This window comes from Papio anubis, chromosome 5, assembly GCF_008728515.1.
Source record: "Papio anubis isolate 15944 chromosome 5, Panubis1.0, whole genome shotgun sequence".
NCBI lineage: Eukaryota > Metazoa > Chordata > Mammalia > Primates > Cercopithecidae > Papio > Papio anubis.
Window position 1 is genome coordinate 163008861 of NC_044980.1, and position 25527 is coordinate 163034387.

Consider the following 25527-nt stretch of genomic DNA (forward strand, 5'->3'; position numbering starts at 1 on the left):
TGTACTTTCTGTCTCTATTAACTTGACTGTTCTAGGTTACTCATATAAGTGAGTCATGAACAGTGTTTGTAGTGGCTTACTTCACTTAGTGTAATATCTTTTTTTTTTTGAGGCAGGGTCTCACTCTGTCACCCAAGCTGGAGTGCAGTGGCGTCATCACAGCTCATTGCAGCTTCTACCTCCCGGGCTCAAGCAATCCTCCCACCTCAGCCTCCAGAGTAGCTGAGACTACAGGCATGTGCCACCACCACACCTGACTAATTTTTTTATTTTTTGTAGAGACGAGATTTCACCATGTTGCCCAAGCTGGTCTCAAACTTGGGATTGGCCCGCCTTGGCCTCCCAAAGTGCTGGGATTACAGGCCACCGTACCCAGCCCTCACTTAGCATTATGTCTTTAAGGTTCATTCCTGTTATAGCCTGTGTCAGAACTCCCTTCCTTTTTGAGTTTGAACAATATTCCATTGTATGGATACTAAATTTTGCTTTTTTTTCCCATTGATGGACCATTTCCATATTTTTAAAATGAAAAATGAATCACATACAATTATAATCCCCTTGCTGGAAACTGTCGCCAGTGGTTTCTTGACACATTTAGAGTTAAATGCAGACTCCTCTCGGTGGCCTGTTGGCTTTGCATGATCTGTCCTCTGCATTTCTGTCCTTTTCTGCTTGTCTCCCTCTCCCCATGGCTCCACCCCAGGTGATGCACCCCAAACACCAGGCTGCCTTACTCTTGCTAGGATATGGAGCTCCTTCAGCGTCAGGGTCCTCACCGTCCCTGTTCCCTCAGTCTAGGCTCTGAGCTCTTTCTACCAAATCTCCCTGGACTGTCTCCCTCAATTCATTCAAATCCTCTCCTGTCTGCAATGGCTGCTCCCTCCTCATCTCTCCCGACGCATTGCCTAATGCTGCCTTGTTTTTCTGCACAGCGCTTACTGCTCCCGAAACAATATTACCCATGTATTTGCTTGGTGTTTTTAAATGTGTTAATGGAAATTGTCTGTGTTTAAGGTATATAGTGTGATGTCTTGATACACACATAGATAATGGCCTGATTATCACAGTCAAGCTAATGAACACATCCATCTCTTCTAATAGTTACCTTTCTGTGTGTGGTGAGAATTACTCTCTTAGCAAATTTCAAGTGTACAGTGCAGTCTTATGGACTACAGTCTCCTTGCTGTGCATTACTCTAGAGCTTGCTCATTCTCCACAGCTGAAACTCTGTACCCTTTGGCCAACATCTCCCTGTTATTCATTTGTTTATGATCCAGCTCATCCACTAAGAGTCCAGCCCTGTGACGGCAGGGAATTTTGCCTGGTCTTGACTACTTCCCCAGCACCTGGTGCAGGGCCTAGTATATGGTAGGACCTCACTGGGAGTTGAGAGGTCGAGCTGGCTGATGAGGAATCCGAGGCCCGGGGAAGGCCACCCAGCAAGCCAGAGGCAGAGCTGGCCCTTGAACCAGGGCCTCCCCATCTTCCCATTCCCTACAGGTTCGGCACTGCATGCCCTTTAAAGGCTCCAGTTTTGTATCTACCATTCCCACATCAGTCTGTCCATCCACACTTCCTCCTTAGCAAGGCCGCCCATGTTCCTGCATCCAGGACATGAGGGGTTAATTAAGACAGTCATCTAGCTTCTCAGGCTACCATCCTAAGAACGGCCCTCCTCTGTTACTGCAGCTGACGGGCCATTTGATTCACTTTGATTTGTTCTTGCCATGGAGAGAGGGGAACCTGTCGCTGGGAAAGGATGGTGATGGTTTCCAGTGTGCTCTGCTCCATTCAGCCAAGGGGCTCTTCCGGGAGGGCATGAAGTGAGCAGTCACCAGCGAAGGCATCTGGGAGCTGCGGACGCAGCTGGCTTCCATGGCTGTGCTCCCCTCCAGCCCTTGAGGATCCAGGACTTTCTGGAAACATGACTTTTCGAGTTCACTGGATGCCAAATCCATTACCACCAAATTGTATGACCTTGGGAAGTCCAAGGGAGTCACTCCCTTGAGCGTAGCTTCCTTTCCTGTAAAATGTGTGCAATAATGCCAATACCACAGGTTTATTGAAGTAATGCACTTGAAAGAGTTTAGTGCAGTGCTTGTGTCAAATTAAGGATTCAACAAATGATGAGGTGGTTTTGCTTTTATTTGGCTTTGCTCTTTATTAGGGCTGAGCTTAAATCTCCCTCATTGCATCCTAGTCAAACCAGGGACCTCCCGTGTCATGGGAAATGACTGGGTGACGGAAATCACCCATGTGGGCCAGAAAAGAGTGAGAGCTGTTTTCAACATACTCTTTGCCTTTCCTTTCCCTCCCTGGGATGCAAGTATCAGTGACAAAGAGTCTTATTCTAGGGAGATGAAATAGGAGAGCTCACACTCCATTCATTCAGCAAGCTCCTCATGTCCAGAAACTTTAAAGTCTCCTGTGCACTCCTGCCCCACTCCCGGCCCACACTCTCCTACTGATGAAAAATAAGAAGGGGCAGTAAAACCTTGTCTTTGTATAGTCCACTGGGGGCTCAACAGAAGGAGGTGGAGGAGGCCTCAGACCTGAATGTTGTGGCAGTCACTGCACCCTGGGTCAGAGCCCCCTGAGGGCACCACCCTGGAAGGGAGAAGCTGGCTGGAACCACAAAGCCCCATGGACAAGCAGGTTCTGGCACTGACTTTGAGCATTTGCTGTGCCTGCTGGCCTGTCTCACAGGGCACCATGAGGTAAAAAGACAGCAGATATAATTCCCATTATATCTGGGAATTTCAGTCTGGCCAAGGGAGCTTCTGAGAGCCTGAAGGTGGCCAGCATGTGACTGGAAGTCAAGGCTACATGACACAGTGACCAGCATGAGACTCCTCCAAATGTCCTCAGCATAAGGATGGGGAAACTGAGGCCAGAGCAAGGAACGCCCTTGAATAAGTTATCCTCAAAACGGAGCCTCCTCTGGCTGGTAGCTGGGGGCACAGGGATGGAGGGTAATCTGGCCCCTCCTGGAAGTGGTGGCCGCCCAACAGATGGCTCTTCATTGCCACACAGTCGGTGACTCACAGACCAAGCAAGACCCCTCGCCTCTTCCCTTCGTGTCTGCACTCTTTCCTCTTTCCTTCATGGCCTCACCTCTAGGGGAGACTCCCAAGTCTCTCTCTCTTGCCTTGGCTCTTTTCTTAAGCTCCAGGCCTACAGGTGACTCTTTGACTGGATTGTGAACTTGTTGGGAGGGCACAGGCTACATTTTACCTATTTAAGAATGTGCAGGCTGGCACGGTGGCTCACACCTGTAATCCCAACACTTTGGGAGCCTGAGACGGGTGGATCACTTGAGGTCAGGAGCTCGAGACCATTCTGACCACAGCGAAACCCTGTCTCTACTAAATATACAAAATTAGCTGGGCATGGTGTCACATGCCTGTAATCCCAGCTACTTGGCAGGCTGAGGCAGGAGAATAGCTTGAACTGGAAGGTGGAGGTTGCAGTGAGCCACGATTGCACCATTGAACTCTGGTGTGGGCAACAAGAGTGAAACTCCGTCTCAAAAAAAAAAAAGAAGGATGTGCAGCACCCAACACAAGACCTGGCATAGCGTAGGGGCCTAACAGATGGATGGATGGATGGAGGATGGGAGGAAGGACCACTAGACCCTTCTAGTTGAATGTCTTTCTCTAGCCCCTACTCAACCCTTGTAAAACCAAAGCAGACCTCTCTCTCCTGATTTCACCCTTTCTCTTTACATGTCCCGGTCTTGAACTTTGTTCTTGCCATCTGTCACTCCCTTTCCACTCTCAGAACCGTTCCTGAAGTCTGAAACTTTCTAACTTCTCAACTGCTTTGCCGCAGCAGCCTGCAGACTACATTTCTTCCCATTTCTTCCCTCTCTGCTCCTCCACAACATTCCAAAGAGATGGCCCGTCCAACCCATTGACCCAGAAGCCCTACTTCTAGAAATCTATTCTAAGCGAATCATCACAGATGTGCATACAGACTTTTATTTAGAGGTACTCATTATGGTATTATTGCATTATTTATAATAGTGAAAAACTGGAGGCACTCTAAGTGTCAATGGAAAAAAATTGTGCATTAAATACATTTTGGTTCATCTATCTGATGGAATAATATTACACTGTTGAAAATTATTTTAAGAACTAATTAATAACCTACAGAAATGCCATCGATATCATATCAAGTAGGAAGCCAGGAGAAAAACAACTGTGTGCTCAATGAAGTTCCAGTCTGTGGGAATAGTTGTGTATGGAAAAGTAAAATAGAGAAGAAATAAACTGAAACATTAGTGTGGGTTTTAGCTCGGATTAAGGTCAGCTTTTAAAGTTCTTTTTTATTTGTTTGTTTGTTTGCTTGTTTGTTTGCTTTTTTGAGATGGAGTCTCCCTCTGTCACCAGGCTGGAGTGCAGTGGTGCAATCTCAGCTCACTGCAACCTCTGCTTCCTGGGTTCTTGCCTCCCGAGTAGCTGGGATTACAGGTACATGCCACCACACCCAGCTAATTTTTGTATTTTTAGTAGAGACGGGGTTTCATCATGTTGGCCAGGATGGTCTCCATCTCCTGACATGATCCGTCCACCTCGGCCTCCCAAAGTGCTGGGATTACAGGCATGAGCCAGCGCCCCCGGCCTAAATTACTTCTTGATGCTTCTCTGCATTGTCTGAATTGTCTTCAATAAGCATCCATATTTAATCAGAAACCATAAACATATCATTCACTAAATACACATCTTCAATTGTATAGTTTTCAATATGGGAACGAATGAAAGTTCTGCTTTCACTGGCGTATCATGCCATGTGTCAGTACACCCGAAACTACCAGATTTGGCATTCCCAGCCCTAACCCCACAGTCTCAGACCTCAGCCCATTCCCTATTCCTGTCTCCCCGTGACCAAACCCACACACACATTCTCCTCCAGCCAAACTGGTCCCCACATGTTTTCCAAACCAGCCTTCTGTTCTATGTTCCTCAGCCTAACCCTCAAATGATTCAGAAACACACATGCACATGCACAGAGAGAGAAATAGAGACAGAGAGAAAATCCAAATATGATAAAATACTGATCATCATTAGTGAACCTAGGTGAAGGGTAGGCATGCTCACAATTTGCATTGTAGTTGAATATTTTCAAAATAAAAAGCTTGGGAAGTAAAGGAGCAGTGTAGTATAGTATTTAAAGGCATAAATTCTGCATGAAATTACCTTATTTCAAGTTCCAGTCCCACTGCCTATTAGTTGGGAAGTAGTAACATTAGGCAAGGTACTTACTTTCTAAGACTCTGATTCTTCATCAGTAAAATGGGGATAATCAAAATCTTAGTGTATTTGTTTCCTACTGTTGCCCAGAGAATGGAATGTATGTGTGTAAAAGGCTTGGTTAAGAGTGCCACACACCCTTGATCATGAACTGTTAGTATCAATCCTAAATATAGAAATCAATTTCTTAACCGTGACTGTATTCATGATATTCTCTACCCCCATAACCTACTCATCCCTGGACAACTAAGTAAAGCGCTACAGCTTTGAAATCTTTGCTTGCATGGTCTTTTTTTTCTGCCACTAGCCCTGAAAGCTGCTCCAATGCAGTGCCTGTCTCGCTGGTATCCATATCTCCAGGCCCTGGCACAGAGCCTGGCAAGGGGGAAGAAGCCATTAAATGCACCGAACCCCAAATGAGAAACTCAAAGGGTTCAAGCTGTACTTTAAAGAAAACTCTTCTCATCAGGACCAAGTCTGCAATTTTGCTGATGCAGCCACTCTATTCCCATGGGCTTCCTTGAGATAAGGCATCACCTTGATAAATTAGCTGTGGATATAGGCATCTTGCAGTTGGCATGGGAAAGCAATTTAATTTCCAATTAAGCCTGATTTCTGGGCCAAGAGGTTTGCCTACCTCGCACTAGGAGGATTATTCTGGCCAGGACTATTATTATCACAGATCATGATTCTACCATGAAGTGGACTCTCAAGGGAGCTGATCCTTCAACCCTTGGAATGGTTCAGTGAGGCAGAAATACGGCCTCTGTGGTTAGGACCATTTCTCCCCAGGAAATAAGTTCATACAAGTAGAGTCAGGAAAGTTCAAAGCAAAGATAGGCAGTCTGTTTTTGGGCAAAATTTTTAAGTCAGGGTACCCCTAGAAATGAAGCAAGAGGTGAGAGAGGGAGGGAGGCAAGGCAGTCATCAATCAGGTCCACAAGCAAGAAAGGCGGGAAGTTGCTAGGGAGAAAAAGAAGGCAAGAGGGAGTTCTCTGAGCCCAAATGAAAAGAATCTGAAATATCGGTGGAAGGAGACACACTTGCTTGAAGAGAGAACAGACATTTGTGAAGCATCTTTTATGCACTGTGCTGAGTACTCCACATTCATGATTGATGATTCAATGCACCCTGTAAAACAAACACTGTGAGGCTCATTTTCCAATTGAGGAAACTGAGATTCAGGAAGATTAAATAAACTGCCCAAAGTCATAAACAAGACAGATTCAAACTCTTGTTTTCCTGAGCTTTTCTCCCTGCAGGCTCCTTCTCAAAGACAAATACAAAAATATCATTTAGGGCCATAAGGATAATGCCACACTCAGCTGTATCTTACCCACCAAAATTGTAAGCATGAGAAAAAGGCTTTCAAACAAGTCCTGAGAGAGTGAAAATAAATGGTGGCTGAGGCTGCTTGGGGCGAATGATCTGATGGAAGAGCTAACAATATCCACTTCTCTTTCGGGTGTTGTTTTTGCTCCCATCTGCCCCTCAAGGAGGGAGACCTGAGACCTGGGTACCATGGCCGAGCGTGGCTGAGAGGCTCCTGTGAGGTCAGGAGCTCCTCCAACAGCTTAGACTGTTTCAAACCAGTGGGATTCTGGCTTGTGGCTGAGGGGATTTCAATTTGGAAGGGTTGGAAAGAAATAACAGAGGGGAATGAGGGATCGTGACTAGTGGAGCCACAGAAAATTTAGTTAGATGCCAAGAAGGTGTGACATGGCCTAAGTTTAATTAACGATAGTAAAAGAGGACTCTAAGGCAATATGTAAGCAAGCATGCTGTCAACTCCTTTACAAATTCTAGAGCACATGATTAAACCCGTGGTTTGGGAACACTTATGGAAAAAAGTAGAGATGAATGAGAGGAGGGTGCAGTCACTGAGAAGGAGCCCTGCTGGTGGACCAGACTCACTTTTGTTCTGCTTTTGCATAGTGACCAGTTCAAGGATCACTGCAACCATAGTGTGCCTGGGTTCCAGTTGGGTGTGTGATGAGCTATGGATTGGAAAGCGTGGGTTCAGGCAGGTGGTAGTTGATCTCGTGGTCCTGTCTGTCTTGGCAGTGCCCACAGCAGAACCTTTGTGGGACTTTTCCAGATCCTTCTGCTTGGCCATCACCTCCACATCTATTGACACTTCAGAGGAGTGGCCCCAGGGAGTCAATTGAGAGCCTGGGCTCTGTAATGGAAAGGTATATGGAGGCATCTAACAAGCTCTCAATAGTTGACCTTGACCTGCTTGGCATTTTCCACTTTTGGTATGGGGTGAAAACTAAAGAACAAGATTCCTTGTGGTTAGAGAGTATTCTGGAGCAATACTGCCTAGATTTGAACCCCAGCTCTGCTATTTGCTAACTTCTGACTTGGGGCAAGTTAAATCTTTTCCTTGTGCCTCCATTGGCTCATTGGTGAAATGAAGATACTAGTAATAACCTCAAAGGATGTTGTTACTGTTCAATGAGCTGTGCCTGGAAAGATCCTGGCATTCAGGTAGGTGCTCAACAAATGCTAGCCCTTATTACCATTAGGAATGACAGATTCTTGCACAGGAAGTGGTCAGCTAAATATATGCCCAAATGGAAGTGACTGCATCTTGCTATAGTGAGTTATTCATCCAAAGAGGTGTTGCTGCAGGTTGTCATTAAAAAGAACTATTGTAGAAAGAGTGCGACTGCGTTCTCCCTGACGATACTTCTGACACCACATAAGAAGGTTTTTTTCCCCTACTGATACCAACTAGTTCTGGCACCAACTGGGTGTCCTACAATTTAATTCAATTCTTGACACTAACTGCCCAGAGTTAGCTCAGACCCCACAGGTTAAGAAGTCAGTCCCACAAGACTGCCCCATTCAAATGCCAGCCACCAATAGAGTGTCCTGGCTATCCACACACTACCTGACTGACTGGGCATTACTACAACCTCCCCCGCATCTCCAGGGAGGATATAATAATTTACTAGAGCGATCCACAGAACTCAAGAAAACACTTTACTTACTATCAATACTTTACTTACTCTTACATGTTTACTGCAAAGGAAAAACAGCCAGATGGAAGAGACGCACAGGGCAAGGTATGAGGGATGCAGCGTGGAGGTGCAGTTTCTGGGCCCTCTCCCAGCACCTTGACGTGTTCACCAACCCAGAAGCCCCCCAAACCCTATTTTTTAGGGGATTTTATGAAGATTTCACTACATAGGCATGATTGTTAAACCACTGGCCATTGGTGATTAAACTCCACCTCCAGCCCCTCCTCTCTCTGCAGAGGTTGCAGGGTAGAGCTGAAGGTTCTAATCCTCGAATCAAGGCTTGGTCCTTCTGGCAAGCAGCTCCCATCCTGAAGCTATTTACAGACCCACCAAGAGTTGTCCCATTAGAACAAAAGATACTCCTGTCACCCCTAAAGGATCTCTGTACCAAAGACTAAATAATTTTCTGTGGCACAACGGAGAGTTCAAGCACCAAACAGAAAGTGGAGAAGTGCTAGATGATCTCTAAAGTCTTACTGGCACTTAGAGAAGAAGTGTTTGTATTTGAACACGTGGAATCAAAGGGGAGTTGAGTAGCAGGGGCTCCAGAATTGACAGAGGAGGAGGACTCAGTGCAGCAGTCTTGTGGGGCGTGGGGACAGAAGACATGTTCCGAAGCCGCATGTGCCTCTCAAGCCCCTGCTTTTGTTTTATGTGTACTGGGGATAGGGGAGGTTGGTATGAGATGATGGAGATTATGGGAGAACACAGTCCATCTAAGCCACCTTTGACTCTGCAACTGGGGGAGATGCAGCAGGCCTGGGGAGGAATCACAAATGTGGTCCAATACTCAGTTTAGAGTTGTTGGCTTTGCTTCCATATACCTCCCGTTCTCATCTCCCAAATCCTTTGAGGAAGTTGGCTGATGAAAATGTACTTATATAAGTAGGAAGGGAGAGTTGTGCAAAGCTAGGAAGAAGCTGAGTTCTGCATCAGAGGGGACATGAGAAAAATCCAGGAAAGCACTGTGGAGAGGAGGATGATCCATCAACTGACTCATCTTGGGGAACAGGATCTGGGAGCCAGAGGTGATGCAGAAAACTAAAGCCCTCCTCCTGGCCCCCGGTGGGAATCTGATGGAGCCTGGTGGAGAGCTTCACATTTCCACAGGGCACAGTGTGGGAGGAGTCTGGAGGCCTCATCTCTGGATGCCCTAGATTGGCAGTGCTGAAGCTTTTCATCCTCAGGACCCCTTTACATGCTTGAAAAAGATCAAGGATCCTAAGAGCTTTGGTGTATATGGGTTATATCTATTAACAGTTACCATTTTCGAGATTAGAACTAAGAATGGTAAAAATATTTAATTTGAATTTACTTATTTAAAAATAATAATACATCCATTAGCTGTTAACAAAGTAACATAATTTTGTGAAAAACAATTATATGTGCCAAAAAATACATTGGGAGAAGTGGTATTGTTTTATATTTTTCGCAAATCTCTAATGTGTTAGTTTGCTTTAGAAAGGCAGCTGGAATCTCATTGCTATGTCGACATTCAGACTATTGTAACAATGCATGTTACGTGACCTCTGGAACATTCCACTGCACTCTCATAACAATGAAAATGAAAAAGGCAAATAGTGTCTTAGTGTTATTACGAACAGAGTTTGGACTTTGCAAGCCTCCACTTTGAGAACTGCTGCACTGGACTCTAGTGAATTTCTCCATGTGTCTCTGGTCTTCCTTTGGCCATTTTCTTTCCGCTCCATATCACAGGGCAATGGCTGGTAAGGTACAGGAAGGTGGCACTTTGTTCAAACAGTGTCTTCTTAAATATTTCATAGAATTCAAACTCCCCCAAACACAAGACTAATTCAAAGAATACCGGATAGTCTCACATAACAGCCTGTGCTGCCAATGAACAATAAAGTAAGTGCAGTTTGCAATGCCCTGACCCAAGGAGTTTAAGATCAATTTTGGATGAATTGTTGATTTAGAGGAGGAACTGGTATCACTTCAGTAAGTCACAAAAAATAAGATTATATTAGTATTTATATTGCACTATTTTAAATTTGCATAAAGCCGAGTCTTCACTGTGAAGAAAGAAGCCCCTCACAATGATTGGTGAAGGGTAGGGAGAGAGAATGGCAAGAAGACACCAAGTTCCTTGCAGGCAAGCGAGTAGATACACCATAAAAGTGAAGTGAAATTCTGGTCCTCTGAGATCTTCAAAAATAGAAGAAACCCTCATTTCTTTCCTCCTCTGGTTGCAGCTTGGACTGATGAGCTAAAGCTCTGTCTGAGACCTGGCACTGTTAGGATGTCCCCCAGGGTCCTTCCTACCCCAGTGCTGGAGCTCAGGGGGCCCCTTGCCTCTGATTTCCACCGTTTTGTCTGCGTTCTGGAGGAGGGCACATGGGAGAACCATCCAGGTGCACCTCTCCGGTGTGAGTCACTGGCCCATGAGAGGACAGTAATAAATAATGGAAGCACTAGACACTCATTAGCAGAGTGGTTTATTGAGAACTGATGAAGGTTATCTGCTCCCAGGCAGATATTATTGCAAAAAACACGTAAGCGCAGTGTCTAACTCCATTATGCCTAAATTCCCATTATTTCATGCTTATCCTTTGCATATAGTTCTGTGAGCAGCAGACAGTTGTGGCATTTGCTAGAAGGCCGGTCTTTGTTAACAGGAGGAGAACATCTGTCTCAAGCAAATGAAGGTCATCATTAATAATTTATGGGACAGTGGGGGTTAGGCATCCCCACATACTAATTTTCCCAGGGGAACATGGCCTTTTTCCCTGCAGGGATTGTTTGGGTGTTCTGAGTTTCTGTGTATTTTAGTCCCAAATTCAGGTGCATGGAAACCATTGACAAAATAGGTCCTTTAAATCAGACTCCCAGTTGGGACTTCCTTTCTTATTTTTCTACCTTTTTTAACTTATATTTTTGAGATAATTGTAGATTCACATGCAGCTGTATGAGATAATACAGAGACATTCTGTGACCCCCCCCCCCACCTAATGTCCCCAATGGTAATATTTAATATTTTGCAAAACTATAGTACAATATTACAATTAAGACTTTCTTAAAAGACTCACATGAGGACCCTTGAGACTTCCCTGATCCCGGAAGGGAAAAATTCCGGGGAATGATGAGCTGCCTGCCTTTGGAAGGAAGGTCCACCAGGTAAGAAACTGGAGGCCACAGGGATACCTCGGCTCCCTGGCTGGAAGTGGCAGATGCTGGTGCAGATTCCAGGGCCTTGCCTCAGAACTCCAACCTGCATGAGGGCACCTGGGTTCCAGGGATGCAGCACAGCTCCCTGCTTGGCCCCTGTGGCTTTGGGTGGCTGTCTCTCAGCCCTTCAGCTGGCTCTGCTGAGTTCTGTGGTTGAGATGCCAGGCTCTGGAGTCACACAGCTCCAGGCTAGAGTCCTAGCCCCTCACTTTACAGATGGCCTTGGCCAGTTACCTCTTACAGCCTCAGTTTTTCATAGTAACTTAGATTGCACTTACCATATGTCACTATCCTAGGAAATTTACATAAGAATTCGTTTCATGCCAAAACTCTATGGAAAGATACTATTATTAGTTCCATTTTGCAAATGAGGAAACAGGCACAGAGAGGTTATTTGCCCAAAGTCACCCACCTTGTGAATGGCATGGTTGGAATTTGAACACAAATAGTGCACATCCCAGGTCCACATACTTAGCCACTGTACTCTGTTGCTTCTCATCATCTATGAGGCAGGTTCAGGAGTACCTCATTTTTTTTTTTACAAGGCAATCTAATTAGCACAGTGCCCAGCACAGAATAAATAAGCACCCATACATACCAGATAACATTGTTAGCATAACTTTTGGAAGTTTATGAGTATTCATGACGTATTCTTGTTACTAACAATAGCTCTTTTTTCCTGATCCTCTCCCTTCTCCTACCTTCCACCCTCCAAGAGGCCCCAGTGTGTGTTGTTCTCCTCTTTGTGTCCATGTGTTCTCATCATTTAGCTCCCACTTATAAGTGAGAATATACAGTATTTGGTTTTGTGTTCCTGCGTTAGTTTGCTAAGGATAATATTGGGCCTCCAGTTCCATCCATGCCCCTGCAAAGGACATGATCTCCTTCCTTTTTATGGCTGCATAATATTCCATGATGTATATGTACCACATTTGCTTTAATAATGGGTACTAGACTTAATACCTGAGTGATGAAATAATCTGTACAACAAACTCCCATGACACAAGTCTACCTATGTAACAAACCTGAACGTGTACCCTGCAACTTAAAATGAAAGTTAAGAAAACAAAAACAAACAAACAAACAAAAACTATAGTTGCCATTTTAGACACCTATGATGTGTCAAACATTCCTTCAGCCCTCCCAACTATCCAGAAGGAGTCCTTCATTTATAGATGGAAAACCTAAAAATCAAAGAGATGAAATCGGGCAGCGGTAGAGACCCAAGATTCAAACCCAAGAAAGATCAGTAGGATTCAAACCCAAGAGCTACATCTTAGACTCGCAGCACTGGAAGAAACTTCAGACACCGGCCTAACTTCACACTCAGCTCAGGACTGGTCCTGCTGAATGGTCACTCATCTGCTCTGAAAAACCCGGCGACAGGATGCTCGCTTTCTACACCAGTAGTTCTCCGGCTCGAGGTGTGCCACGGAATCCCCTACATCATTGTTAGAACACAGAGCATTGCTACCCCGACCCTGTGCAGGGCTTCTAGCGCGGTGGGGCTGGGACAAGGGCCTGAGAGTGTGCAGTTCTCACAAGCTGCCCCAGGATCCTGATGCTGCTGGTCCAGGGACCACACTTGGACAGTCATAGTTCTAGGAAAACTTCCTGGAGTGGGAATGGTAAAGGCGATGGCTTCTTCCCATTTAGACCTTTTCAAATCTGAGATAGGCTTCCCCAGCAGGCTCAGTGCCGGAGTCCATACCCTCAGTTTAAGTAATAAATCCTCCTCCACATCATGACCTTTCCTCCAGAGGGGTTTTCAGATTGTGTGTTCTGAACGGCCTGTCTCTGACCGGAACCCAACTCCATCCCCAGACCCACTTCCATCTTTTTCTGTGAGGGAGACACACTGTCTCAACTTTCCCAAAATGGCATCTACCGTGGCTTTTCTGATTAAAAACATACAAAACACAACCTTCCTATAATAAAACAATTTAGAAAAGCACCAAAAATCAAAAGGGGGTAAGGAAGAAAACAGAAATTAACCGCCATCCCGCCGCTAATATTTTGATGAGTTCTCGTGTATTTCCCTGCAGCTGATTGTTGTTTTGCATACACTTATTAATATTGCAATTAAAAATATATATGGCACTTTGTATCCTAGAAAATAGTAATACTGTAAATGTGTTCTAGAAATGGGAGCTGCTGTTGTTCTTATTAGAGAATTCAAATAAAGAACTGAGGCTCGCTGGCGACAGCTTCCAGGGGAAGATGGGCACCCCTTTGAGACAACAGGGAGAACACAGGCACAGAGGTGACGATCATTGTTCTCTGTGGGGCACATAGTGACGCAACCGGAAACAGGTATGAGTTTGTTGAGTAGGGACAGGTAATAGAGAGCTATAACTGGCTGGCCTTATGGCCTCCACGGCACTGGGGAGCCATTGTACATTCTTAAGCAGGAAATGACTTCACAAAGGGATTTCTCAAAGGTTAATCCTGCAATAGAAGACAGGGTGGATTGGAGTGGAAGAGTGGGAGGGCAGGTGCAGAAGGCATAGGTCTGCAAGTGGGGAGCAGCCCTGGGGGCTCAGCCAGTCCCCTGTGCCCTGACAAGTGGTATGGCATGGATGGCTCTACTTCTGGGCCGCCAGGATGGACAGGTACTGGTTGCTCTTCACCATGGCGATAATGAGGAGGCCACCGGTCAGCAGGAAGGTGGGCCAGAAGAGGGAGAAGAGGAGGGTCTGGGGCCCGTAGAGGCGCCGGAACAGCACGCTGGTTTCGTTCCCCGGAGGTGCGGAGAAGCAGAAGAAGACCTGCTGCTCTTGGAAGTTGGCTCTGACCTTTTCCACGTCGGCCCGGGCCATCTGGTAGTTGTCCAGGCTGCCTGGGATGTAGGAGCACTGTGGGGAGAAGCAAGAGCAGCCGTGGGCTTGGAAATCCCCATTTCTTAGCCAAGGGCTTGATATGAAGCAAAGAAAAATACCAGCTTTGTAGTCAGGCCCCTGGATTGGAGTCAGGACTTTGGTCTAAAGCTTGGCAGGCCATGCGCTGTGCAGGTCTGGAGAGCACGCTCTCATTTGTGTCGTGTGTGTGGATGGCAATGCTGGAGCTGCTCGGGGTACAGGCTACACACCTGGGCGCATGTCCTGCCTTGGAGTCCTGGCTCTGCCTGGATTGGCTGTAGAATTTTTGGCAAATTGCTCACTCTTTCTGAGCCCTGATGGCTTTATCACTTAAATGGGTGAATATCAGTTTCAAAGGATATTATGAAAGAAGGACTTCAAACAGAGTCATCTAAGGAAACCAGGGAGGGACACAGGCCAAGTGGCCTATGTATCTGAAATAGAGATCATGCGCTCAGTTGCCTACAGGGCTCATGAAGGTATTGTCAGCAGATGAAGCAGGCAAAGCAATGGGATGAGAGGTGCCCACTGACACTTGCCTTGGTGCCAGGAAGAATTGCCAGGGAGTGACAGGGCCTGACAATAGGGAGACAGCCAGCTGCCTCCAGACAGGCAGTCACCACTCCCTCCAGACAATGGATGTCAGGCCATCTAGAACATCTATAAGAGCCAGACCTCCAACACTTGAAGAGAAGTCGGAAACCAGATCACACCTGTAATCCCAACACTCTGGGAAGCCGAGGGGGAAGGATCCCTTGAGCCCAGGAGTTCAAGATTAGCCTAGGCAACATGGCGAGACTTTATCTCTACACAAAGAGTTAAAAATTATCCAGGTGGGCATGGTGGTGTACCTGTAGTCCCAGCTACACAGGAGACTGAGGGGGGAGGATCACTTGAGCCCAGAAGTTGGAGGCTGCAGTGAGCTATGATCTCGCAACTGCACTCCAGGTAAGGCAACAAAGCAAGACCCCATTTCAAAAAAAAAAAAAAAAAGTAAAATATTAGCTAAACTTAAAATTGAAAACCTTTGCAGTTTCAGCCTGTGTACAGCGAACAAAATATGTTGGCAAGCTGGTATTTGACACTGGGATCCAAAGGAAAGAAAGGATGCGTCGAAAAGAGTTTTGTGCCAGCAGAGCATGACACACATTTAATTCTGACACTGATTATTGCTATTAGGAACCTTTTGCCCTGTTCCTATGAGGCCAGCTGGAAAGTACTGCAAAGTGATCATAAAGCGGAGACCCTGGTTTTATCTCTGTTCTGTGCTGCAAGTGTGGTGCCCCCATCTGCAGTGGAATACCTACAGGGCCCCCACAGCCCAGGTCTCTACCCACTCTGCATCACTGAGGGCGGGGCCCAGGAATGTGTGCTTCCTTCATGCACTTAATTTTGCCCTAGTGAAATCATGTGCAAGATCAAAATGTGTACAACTGAGACCCAAATGGCAGGTGTTGAGCCAGCTTCCTTACAGGCCTCGGCCACTCCCTGGATTTATATGAGGCCCCACCCTGGAAGCTGCCTGCCCTGAGGGCTTTCACTCCAGCAGCACAGAGGAGGGTTGCACTGTGGTCCTCACAGCCTGGGAAATGGGGAGCACTGCACTCAGATATACGGTGCCAGCCAACCAGGGAGCAGCTGAGGCTGGGGAGAAGCTGGCTCCTGAGTAATCTGGCATTCAGAGCTTTTGGGTACTGCCAGGTCCTCAGTAGCACACAATCCAGCGTCCTGAGCTGAGGGTAAGGGGGCCTGGCCTGAGTCTCTCCAATGCCTCTGACTGTGACCTTGGCTAACCTAGCTCCTTAAACAACAGTGTGGCTATGGAGTCAGACAGGCCTGAGTTCTGAGCTGCGTGACCTTGGCAACTGCCACGACCTCTCTGGGCCTTGTAATATGGGTTAGTGAGGCTACCTGCCCAGAAGAACTGTCATGGGGATTAGATGAGATGATGCATGTAAAGCACTGAGCACAGAGCCCAGCACATGATAAGAACTCAAAAAAGTGGAAGATGCTATTATTATTTATGATAATATGTTTTGACTTATCTATGAAACTGCAACAACAGCTCCTTCTTTACCTTCTTAAAGAGAGGTCTATGGATGAGCTCTGAAGTGGAGGCTTCTGCCCATCCTGGGCCTACTATTTCCTCTGCCTGCTCAGGGTTCCTCTGGATCTTTTATGCTGGGCCTGTTTGGCAAGACACTGGGCAGGAATTCACTCTTCAGGGCCAACCCCAGAAGCCGGGGGCCTGAATGCATCCTTTCGCTCCTGTCCTGGGTCCTGCTAAGCCTCGTTATCTGAATGATCTGAAACCACCCAGCTTTTTCCCAAGCCCTGCGGTGTAAGGTCCCCAGGACAGACAATGGGAGGGGATTTAGAACTTACCTGCTCCAGGCTAAGACTCACAGGAAAAGCTGAGGGTAGACTGTGGCCCCCACCTTCAGTGTTGGAGGGTGGGACGAGAGCCTTCGTGGCCCTTCACAGTAATTTCAGAGGACACCCAGCTCACCTGGAGCCCCAGCTACTTGAACCCCTATGACGGATGTAGGCGGAAGGAGCAGCTAGCCCACAACCCAGCTGCTTGGCAAAAACACAAAGGGCATTTCCACTGTTTCCTTCCAGCCCCTGCAGCCTGCTATCAGCACCACACCTGGTCAAGCCTGGATGGCAGAGGAGAGGACAGCAGTGGCTCCAGCACATCCTTCCTTCACATCCTGCTGACAGCTTATTCAGGGGATGCTCCTCTGAGCTGGCAATCTCAGGACCAGGGAGGCAGCCCGAAAACCAGCCTGCTCCAGCCCATATCATACCCGGAGAATGTCACCAGTTATTAAAAATTTGTGTCTTGCTTTGGGATAAATCAAGGGCTACTGAATGCCAAAGCAGAGGTCATGAGCAGGAGCTACCTCCAGTGGGCCTGGAGACCTCTCTCCACCTGGTGGGGCCGAGTCACACTAGCGATGATAAAACACCTGACCATCCTGCACTGCCCAGACCCACTTCTCCTTGACCTTCAGCACTCTCAAGATCCCACAGCCTCCACGCCCCATCCCAGGCACCCTGCCCTTTCCCATCCCATCAGCCATCAAGTCCTGACAGTCAGCATCTCCCTTGCTGCAGGCCCACATCTTGGTCCTGAGTGCCTGCTGTGGCCTTGGCTCTTTTGTCTCGTAACTAGACCCACACACTTGTAGGCTCCATCTTCCCGGCCCAACTCTGATCATGCCCTAAAGATTCCCATTGCCCACAGCAATAATTTCCAACCTTAGAATCACCTTAGGAGCTTCATGAATGGATCTCTGACCAGAGATTCCGCCTTGATAGGTCTAGTTTTGGACCCTAGTTTTGTTTTTTTAAGACTCCTACGTGGTTCTAATGCATAGCCAAAGTCGACATATCTTGAGACATACACACATTTTAGTTCCATACTGTGATGATCAAAGGCCTCTGGGAATAGGTGTTAGTCTGCCCTGGCAGGCTTTTCCAGCTGCATACACCCCATCATGGGTCACTTTCTATAGTCAGCCCTCTCATCCCTGTCTCCACCTAGCCCTTCCCTCCGCCATGCCTCCTCCTATAGGCATACCCACTTTCTATATCACCTCCTTCTCTATGCCTTGCATCCTGTGCCTGTCTGATGTTAAAAGCCTCACCCAAGAGCTTTTCTTTCTTTCTTTTTTTTTTTTGAGACAGAGTTTCGCTCTTGTTGCCCAGGCTGGAGTGCAAGGGCACGATCTCACCAAGAGCCTTTCTTTCTTTCTTTTTTTTGAGATGGAGTTTCACTCTTGTTGCCGAGGCTGGAGTGCAATGGTGCGATCTTGCCAAGAACCTTTCTGATACCCCCATCGTTGTCAGCTAGAAAACGTCCTCCTCCTCTAATCCCGGTAACTTCCTCTATTCTTCTCCCCGGTGCCAATCCCTCCCTGCTAGGCCTGTTCATGCATGAGCTCTCTCCTCTTGAGTCCTACAGGCTTGACACAGGAGGTGCTCAATGGCTGTTGAATAAATAAATGAGAGGAGGAAGGAAGGAAAGAAGGAAGGGAGGGAGGGAGGGAGCGAGGGAAAAATAGAAAAGAAAGAAGGAAGAAAAGGAAAAAAGAAGGAAAGAAAGAAGGAAGGGAGACAGAATATGGGCCAACTGATCGCTTTCGGAAAGGATATGGTGGCGATTTTTGTTTTTTGGAAGGGATGTTGGGAGGTGAGGATGGAAAAACCATCTAAATGTTTGTTTATGGCGGTTACTCCAGCCCTGAGTCCCTGGTTTCCCGGGGAGTCACCAGGATTCCACTTTGAGGATCTGGCCCTGGGCCTGGTCCCTCATTTGACTGAGGTTGTAGAATGAAAGTAATAACACTCATCGCTGCTTTTGCTTGAGTGCCAGCTATTCACCCAGCATCAAGCATGGCACTTTATATACAGCGTCTCTGACTTGATAACAACTCTTTAAGGTGCAGCATTAGCATTCCATTTTACAAGGGTGGAAACTGAGGCAGGGAGCGGCTAAGTGGCTTGCCTAGGTTTGCACAGCCAGTTAGTGGCAGATTGAAACCCAGGTCTGTGTGACTCCAACACGAAAGAGCTAGGGCTGGCTCAACCTCGTTCCAGCTGGGAGACCTGGTCAAGTGGGTTGATTTTTCTCAGCCTCAGGGACAGGGACAGTTAGGAACAGTCTCACATACCTGACAGGGATAAGGGGATGTGTCCCCATCCCCCCAGTTCAGTACCTGCTGGTTCTGGTCCCGGGTGTCCTCTGTGTGGTACAGCACAGCCCAACTGCCCGCAGCTGACACGTTGACCCACAGGCACGGGTACTGGGGCACCTTCTTGCCCTTCAGCTCCTCCTGGTCCCTGATGTTGGTCTCAATCAGGTGGCACTTGGATTCCTGGGTCCACACGCTGAGGAGACCACACACAGGCACACATTACATCTTGGAACTGAGTGACACACAGAACATCCATTTGAACCCCTGATCCCCTGGGAGCCTTTAGAGGGATCCAGGGCTGGGCTCCTCATCTTGTCTTAAGCATCCAGCAATAAAGGCACATGACCCCACAGTCCCTGGATACAGGGAGGAATTGTAGAAGCTAAATGGGGTCTTCGACATTATCTATATAACTGGTTCTCAACCTGGCTACTCTTCTAAAAACCTGGGGAGCTTTTAAAAAGATTCCCGTGTCCAAGCCACACCCCGGAGCAAATGAATCAGAACTTCTTGGGTGGTTGGGCCCAGGCCCTGGTGGTTTTTCAAAGTCCCTGATGTGATTCTAACAAGCAGCCAAACCTGAGACTCTCTTATTCAAATCATCTTCGTTTTGCAGAGGCAGAAGAGAAACTCAGAAAGATCAAATGACTTTGCCGAGGCCATGCAGGACCTGAAGCTAGGTCTGAGTGGCTTCGAAAACTGTGTTCTTTCTCCTAAAAGTAGTAGACGTAGGAGGGCCTTGATTTGAGCCAGGATGGGAAAGATGGTGGGGACGATCTTTAACTGGTGCCTCACCAGGGTAAGGGTCCAGCCTGGAATCACTCCAGTGTTGTGAAGAGTGAGGCTGCAACAGGCCAGGGAGAGGCTAACAGGCTCATCAACATGTTAGTAAATCAATTGTGATTCATCTCCCAAATATCCTGCGGGAGACCCACTGCCAGTCAGAAGGGGGCTGTCAGCTGCTGGAATGTGTCCAGAGCGTAGGTCTGAGTCTTATTCTAAGGACAGGCTGAGAGAACTGAGTGTGTTTGTTCCAAATAGAACACAAATTAGGAATTCACAGTTCTTCCTTAAAGTCTCAAAAAAAAAAAAAAAAAAAAACCTTCAAGTGGTTGATATGTCAGGGAGCAAGGGCATGGACCCTTCTCTGAGATTCCTGAGCAGAGCTTCAGGGAAGCAGATGCTGGCTCAATGCAGACACATCAGAAAACCTCAAACATGAAATGGGATGTTCACTGAGGCAAGGAGCTCCCCCTCACTTGAGGTATTCATCAGGAGGCTGGATGGCCACCTGACAGGGAGGCTTCAGAGGGGAGAGAATTATGTAGCTGAGTTGTAAACGTCTGCAATTCTCTGATTCCTCCTGGGATCAAACTTGCACTGGAATATTTCCGCTGATTCTTTGCTAATTCTTGTGAGAAGGGCATCATGTGTCTGTTACCACCAGGTCCTAGAATCTCAGAGCAGTGGGGCTCAGTTCATCCTACCTTCCCTGCACTTGAACCCTAGAACCTAAGAATGAGCATTGTCTTGACCCTGCTGCCTCGAGTGAGGGTCAAGGAGAGGTGTGAGTAGAAAGCCAGGGTTCCTTCCAGATATCAGACCCTTAGGAGAGGGTTGGGGGGTGGGCAGGCCAGAAGAGCTCAGTACCTTTTCTGGTAGAGGGGCAGCAGAGTCGTGACCAGGACGTAGTAGGTGATGACGGCACACACCACCATGGCTACACCCAGGCAAAGGGCTCGTGTCTCTCCCCGTTTCTGGGCCATCACCAGCTTCTTCACCATATTCACTGGGGGCAGTGATCATTTCTAGGTCCACAGAAGCAAACAGAAGTGAGATCAGCCCAGTTCACAGGTGATCCACAGAAAGAGAGGACAGGTGAGAGGTGAAGGTTCTCAAATACTAATATCACTCTTGTTTGTATTTGGAGCTTTGCAACTTCCAGAAGGCTTGCTTTTCACACCCCATGTAAGCCTAATCCATGCAATTGAGAGGCAGTTGCAGATAAGGACCTATGACTCAGAGAGGTAAAGTGACTTGCCCTAGGTCACACAGTATGTAATAGGCTCAGTAATGACTCCCCAAGATGTCCATTTTCTAGTCCCTGGAAGCTATCAATGTTACTTTATATAGCAATGACTTTGCAGAAGTGATTAAGATAGAGGCTCTTAAAATGGGGAAACAATATTGGATTATCTATGTAGATCCTAAATGTAATCCCAAGGGTCCTAATAAGAGAGAAGTGAAGGGAGATTAAACATAGAAGAGAAGGCTAAGGTGATATAACCAGGGAGATAGCAATTGGAGTGATGTGCCCACAAGCCAAGGCGTGCGGGCAGCCATCAGAAGCTGGCGGGGGCAAGGAACAATGGCTCATCTCCTACAGTCACTGCAGGGAGTGCAGGCTGCAGACACTTTGCTGGTTTTGGACTTCTGGTGAAATTTCTGTTGTTTGGGGCCATCAGGTTTATGATCATTTGCTACAATGGTCATAGGTCCCATACAGTGAGCAAGCTGTACATGTGCATCATCCACACACCTTCTTCCACGGCACTTATCTCACAGGGACACTTGGAGTATTCCTGCCCAGAAACGGTTCTGTGGTAGGGCTGGCTGGGCCGGGCAGCAGGCAGGGAAAGGAGAGGAGGGCCCCAGAAGGCAGCTGCAGGTTGTCAGGAGAGGCAGAAAATTTACCATTTTCTGGTTTTTTTTTTTTTTGTAAGGAACCTTCCCCCACTTCAAGCAAAGAAAGAAGAAAGAAAGAAGGCATGATGGTGGCCTCAGACGGCTTTCTTATTTCAGGGGTTGAAGCCACCTGGGACAAAGCGGAATGGGCACATTGCTGGTGGTGGCTTTCCTTCTCTCCTCCTTCTATAGGCAGCAACTCCTTGTTTTTTCCCGGGGCATTGACCCCACCCCAGTGCAAGCAAAGATTCCACCCTCCCCTGCTAGGCTCCCGATCCCTCCCCCAGGAGTGTGAATCTTGACAAAGACTTCAAGAAACAGCCCGTTAATCTATGCCGCCTGGAGCCACAGAGATGCCCAGCCATGGTCCCCGTGTGATCTCCCGTGCGTTCCACAAGCTGTCCTAGAGCCTTCTGATAAATGTATTTGCTGTTGTTTTTATTTGGTTAAGGTAACCAGAGTCCATTTCTACCAAAAATACCAGGGCCATGGGACCTGCTCACTGTAATCCTCCATTTTAGGGGAAATTTTAGCCAGATATCAGGGAAGACTTTATTCGCCTTGCCAGGTCCCTAAAGTAATAAACATACTATGTTTTATTTGTTTGTTTAATTAGTCAGTGTCCAGGGGGACAGGCATGAGTCCAAAGAGATTTTCAGCAAAGTGCTCTAGTTTCTGCTCAGGCGTCTCTTAACTACTGGACTGTTTCAAATATTCAGTCAGAGATTCTTGACTCCCTCCCTTCAGCCAGGCAGTCCCATACCTGGGCATCCCTGCTAAAGGGAAGAGTCCAGGGTCAGGCAGCACGGATACCCATCGCACCTTCCCAGTGAGCTGGTCCACCTCCCCTGTCAATTGACAGAGGTGACATCCAATGATAACTTTTTCTGCTTTATTTGAAACCAGGAGGTGAGGTTCCCCTACATTCTAATGGAGACATTATAGAAGCACAAGCAAGCAGAAATTTCCCCCGACAAAGAGAGATGTTTTGTTCAACTCCTTTTTATCCTTTTCCTTCTGTTCTGTGGTCTTGTGGGAATGGGAGAGCCCACGCCGTTTTCTACCTGGCGTCAGTTGAGAAAGCCTCTCCATGTATTCACAGGAAAAGCAACAGAATCACCTGGAGGTAGGCTAAAAGCCCCAACAGACTGCTTCCCCAAGACCTTTAAGGGTCACTGGCACTTGGCCCCACCCCAGATACTGTGAGACATAAATCATTTGAAGCCAATGGGAAATCCCATTTTGGAAACTTAGGGCTGAGCGCCCACAACGAAGCCATTTCTCTCCTGGGGCAGTTGGAGCGTACCTGTGGGGGTTTCCTGTTGCGTGAGGGCTCCTTCCTGGCTAATTAGCCCCCTACCTTCCAGGGCAACTGCCTCCTCTGCTGTGTGGCTTCTAGTGCCCTCCCAGGCCCCTGGGCACTCCTGAGGCTGGTGAAGGCAGGAACCTGGTTTTACCAGTTTTAGGAGCTCAGAAGGAAAGGAAAAGAGAGGCTTCCCTGTCACACAGAAGTCTGGAAACTTGGCTTATTCAGGTCTGACCTGGGTCTAATGCTCTGATGAGACTGTTGCCTGCACTGAGTGAGTGAGTTTATAGAGTCTTGATAAATCCTCCTAAGACCATGCACGGGGTTCCATGTAGATGTGACTTCAGCAGGAAGTTAATATTCAGCATCGGAAGGGAGAACCTTCGGCAGCAGGAAGGATGGGAACTGTCAATATCCCCCGAGGGACAGAAAGAACAGGAAGAAGTGGGTTTCTGCTATCATAGGAGGGATTTCAGTTAGACTTTAAGAAGAACTTCCCAGTTTTGAGCATTTCTAAACATCTCTGAACTTCCGGGATATATCTTCCCATTTAGAAAGGTCACTTGAGGTCTGGGATAGATTCAGAGAAGATGGAGGACAAAGGAAAGCAGGACTTTGGAGTATCCTGGGTGACCTGATAGCTGGGTCGACATCCTTTTCCTTAGAAGGACAAGTAATAGTGTACATTGTTTAACACGTTGGTGGGGTGTAGACAGGGCGATTCTAAGGTCATCAGACACGGAATCAAATCCCGGCTTTGCCACTTAGCAACCATGTGACTGTGAAATGAGAATCATGGTACCTGCCTCAGAGAGTTCAGCTAAAGATCAAATGCCATATTGAGTATCAGGCATGTATCATAGTGCCTAGCCCCAAATCAGCCCTCAGTAGATATTAGCTATTATTACTGATGAAGGAAACCCTGAAAGTTTGGAGCAGAAGTCTGGACCCCTCTTGATGAATCTATTTTTTGTCCCACCTCTCTACCGGTGACAAGTGCCAGGACTGGTGTTAATCTCCAGGCTGCAACCTTCTGGCCACTCTGAGAACTGGGACCTAGAGGGCCAGGGCACCTACTTCGAGAGTAACCTGGCCACTGTGCCACCCTCCCCGCTGGCCACCAGACCACCGGCCCCCCATCCAGAAGGACAGCCCTGAGAGGAAGGGAGTCCTCCTGTCTGCCTGCCTCCCTGCCCCGTGGCAGACTGCGTTCCCCACAGTCTCCCTCCAGCCCGGTCTTCGGAGAAACAGCTTCCCAAGTGCTTTCAGATCCAGTACTCACAGTCTCCCCGGCGCCCTGTGGGTCTTCAGCAGCAGATGGTTTCTTTCTGCCTGGCCCCCAGCCCCCACCCCAAAAGAGGCCACAGAGCTCTAGCAGGAAGTTTGGCCTCCCCGCCCGTCTCCAGGGAAGCAGACTTGGGTCCCCATCTGGGGCAAGCCTCCATGCCCAAACATGGTCAAGTCTGAGCACACAGCCCGGAGACACAGACTCGGAGAGCAGGTATCCAGCCCTGAGGAGGGCAGCTGTTACCCAGGCCCTGCACCTCCATCTTTCCAGAGTCTCGTGGGAAACAGATTGCAAACGACAACAGACAGCAAGACTGAGAAACTACGAAAGATCAGCCTGGTATATTTGGAAATATTTCTTCTCTCTGGCTCTGTGGGCTGCCAAAGATGCCAGAAATAGGAAATGATTCTCCTTTTGTTGGCATGAGGAAGGGTGGAGTTGGGCTGGAGGGGTTGGGCTTGTCACCAGTCCCTGGCATACCCACGCTGGAGCAGCTACAGCTCCCTGCCTTTGGCACTTACGTGCTGTGTAACCCTGAGCAAGTTATGGCACCTCTCTGGGCCTCAGTAATTCCTTTTATGTTTTTTGTTTTTCTCGCAAACTTATCATTAAAGGACCTCAGTTTTCTCCCTTGTGTTACTGGCATTTTTAAAACTGACTGTGCTTTAGGGTAGCCATGAGGGTTAGAGATGGTGGGGATTTATGGCAAGGGGAGAGAACTCACCTTTTAAGGACCAACCAAGATGAAGCTGGGAGTAGTGAGAGCTCCACGGCTGCTTCCAACCAGGTCTGGACAGTCTGCTCACCACGGGCCCTCCCAGAGACTGTGAAAGTACAGAGATTTGTACCTGGCAATCAGACAAGTGAACGTCAGCATTTACAGGCAAGAAACATGCTTTTAGATCTCTGCTTCTTCATCTGTAAAGTGAATGTAAGGATTAAAACTCAGCATCAAAGGGCAGGTGTGGTGGCTCGCGCCCATAATCCCAGCACTTTGGGAGGCCAAAGATGGACGGATTGCTCAAGCCTAGGAGTCTGAGACCAGCCTAGGCAACATAGCAAAACCGCATTGCTACTGAAAATACAAAAATTAGCAGGGCGTGATGATGCATGCCTGTAGTCCCAGCTATTAGGGAGGCTGAGGCACAAGAATTGCTTGAACCCAGGAGGCAGAGGTTGCAGTGAGTCAAGATTGTGCCACTGCACTCCAGCCTGAGCAACAG

The 25527-nt window shown here is 47.6% G+C and overlaps 2 protein-coding genes across 2 annotated transcripts in view; one reads left to right on the forward strand and one right to left on the reverse strand.

Annotated features, from left to right (window-relative positions):
• The window catches only part of KCNIP1 (potassium voltage-gated channel interacting protein 1), a 379587-nt gene that overhangs the window by 11342 nt on the left and 342718 nt on the right, over positions 1-25527 (forward strand). The gene's annotated exons all lie outside the window — the stretch shown is intronic.
• On the reverse strand, positions 13393-24733 carry KCNMB1 (potassium calcium-activated channel subfamily M regulatory beta subunit 1). The gene is made up of 4 exons (XM_003900502.5): positions 24299-24733; positions 20676-20833; positions 19047-19218; positions 13393-14319 (listed from the first exon to the last, which is right to left on the reverse strand). The coding sequence occupies exons 2-4, from the start codon at positions 20807-20809 to the stop codon at positions 14050-14052; spliced, it is 576 nt and encodes a 191-aa protein (XP_003900551.1). The 5' UTR covers positions 20810-20833; positions 24299-24733; the 3' UTR covers positions 13393-14049.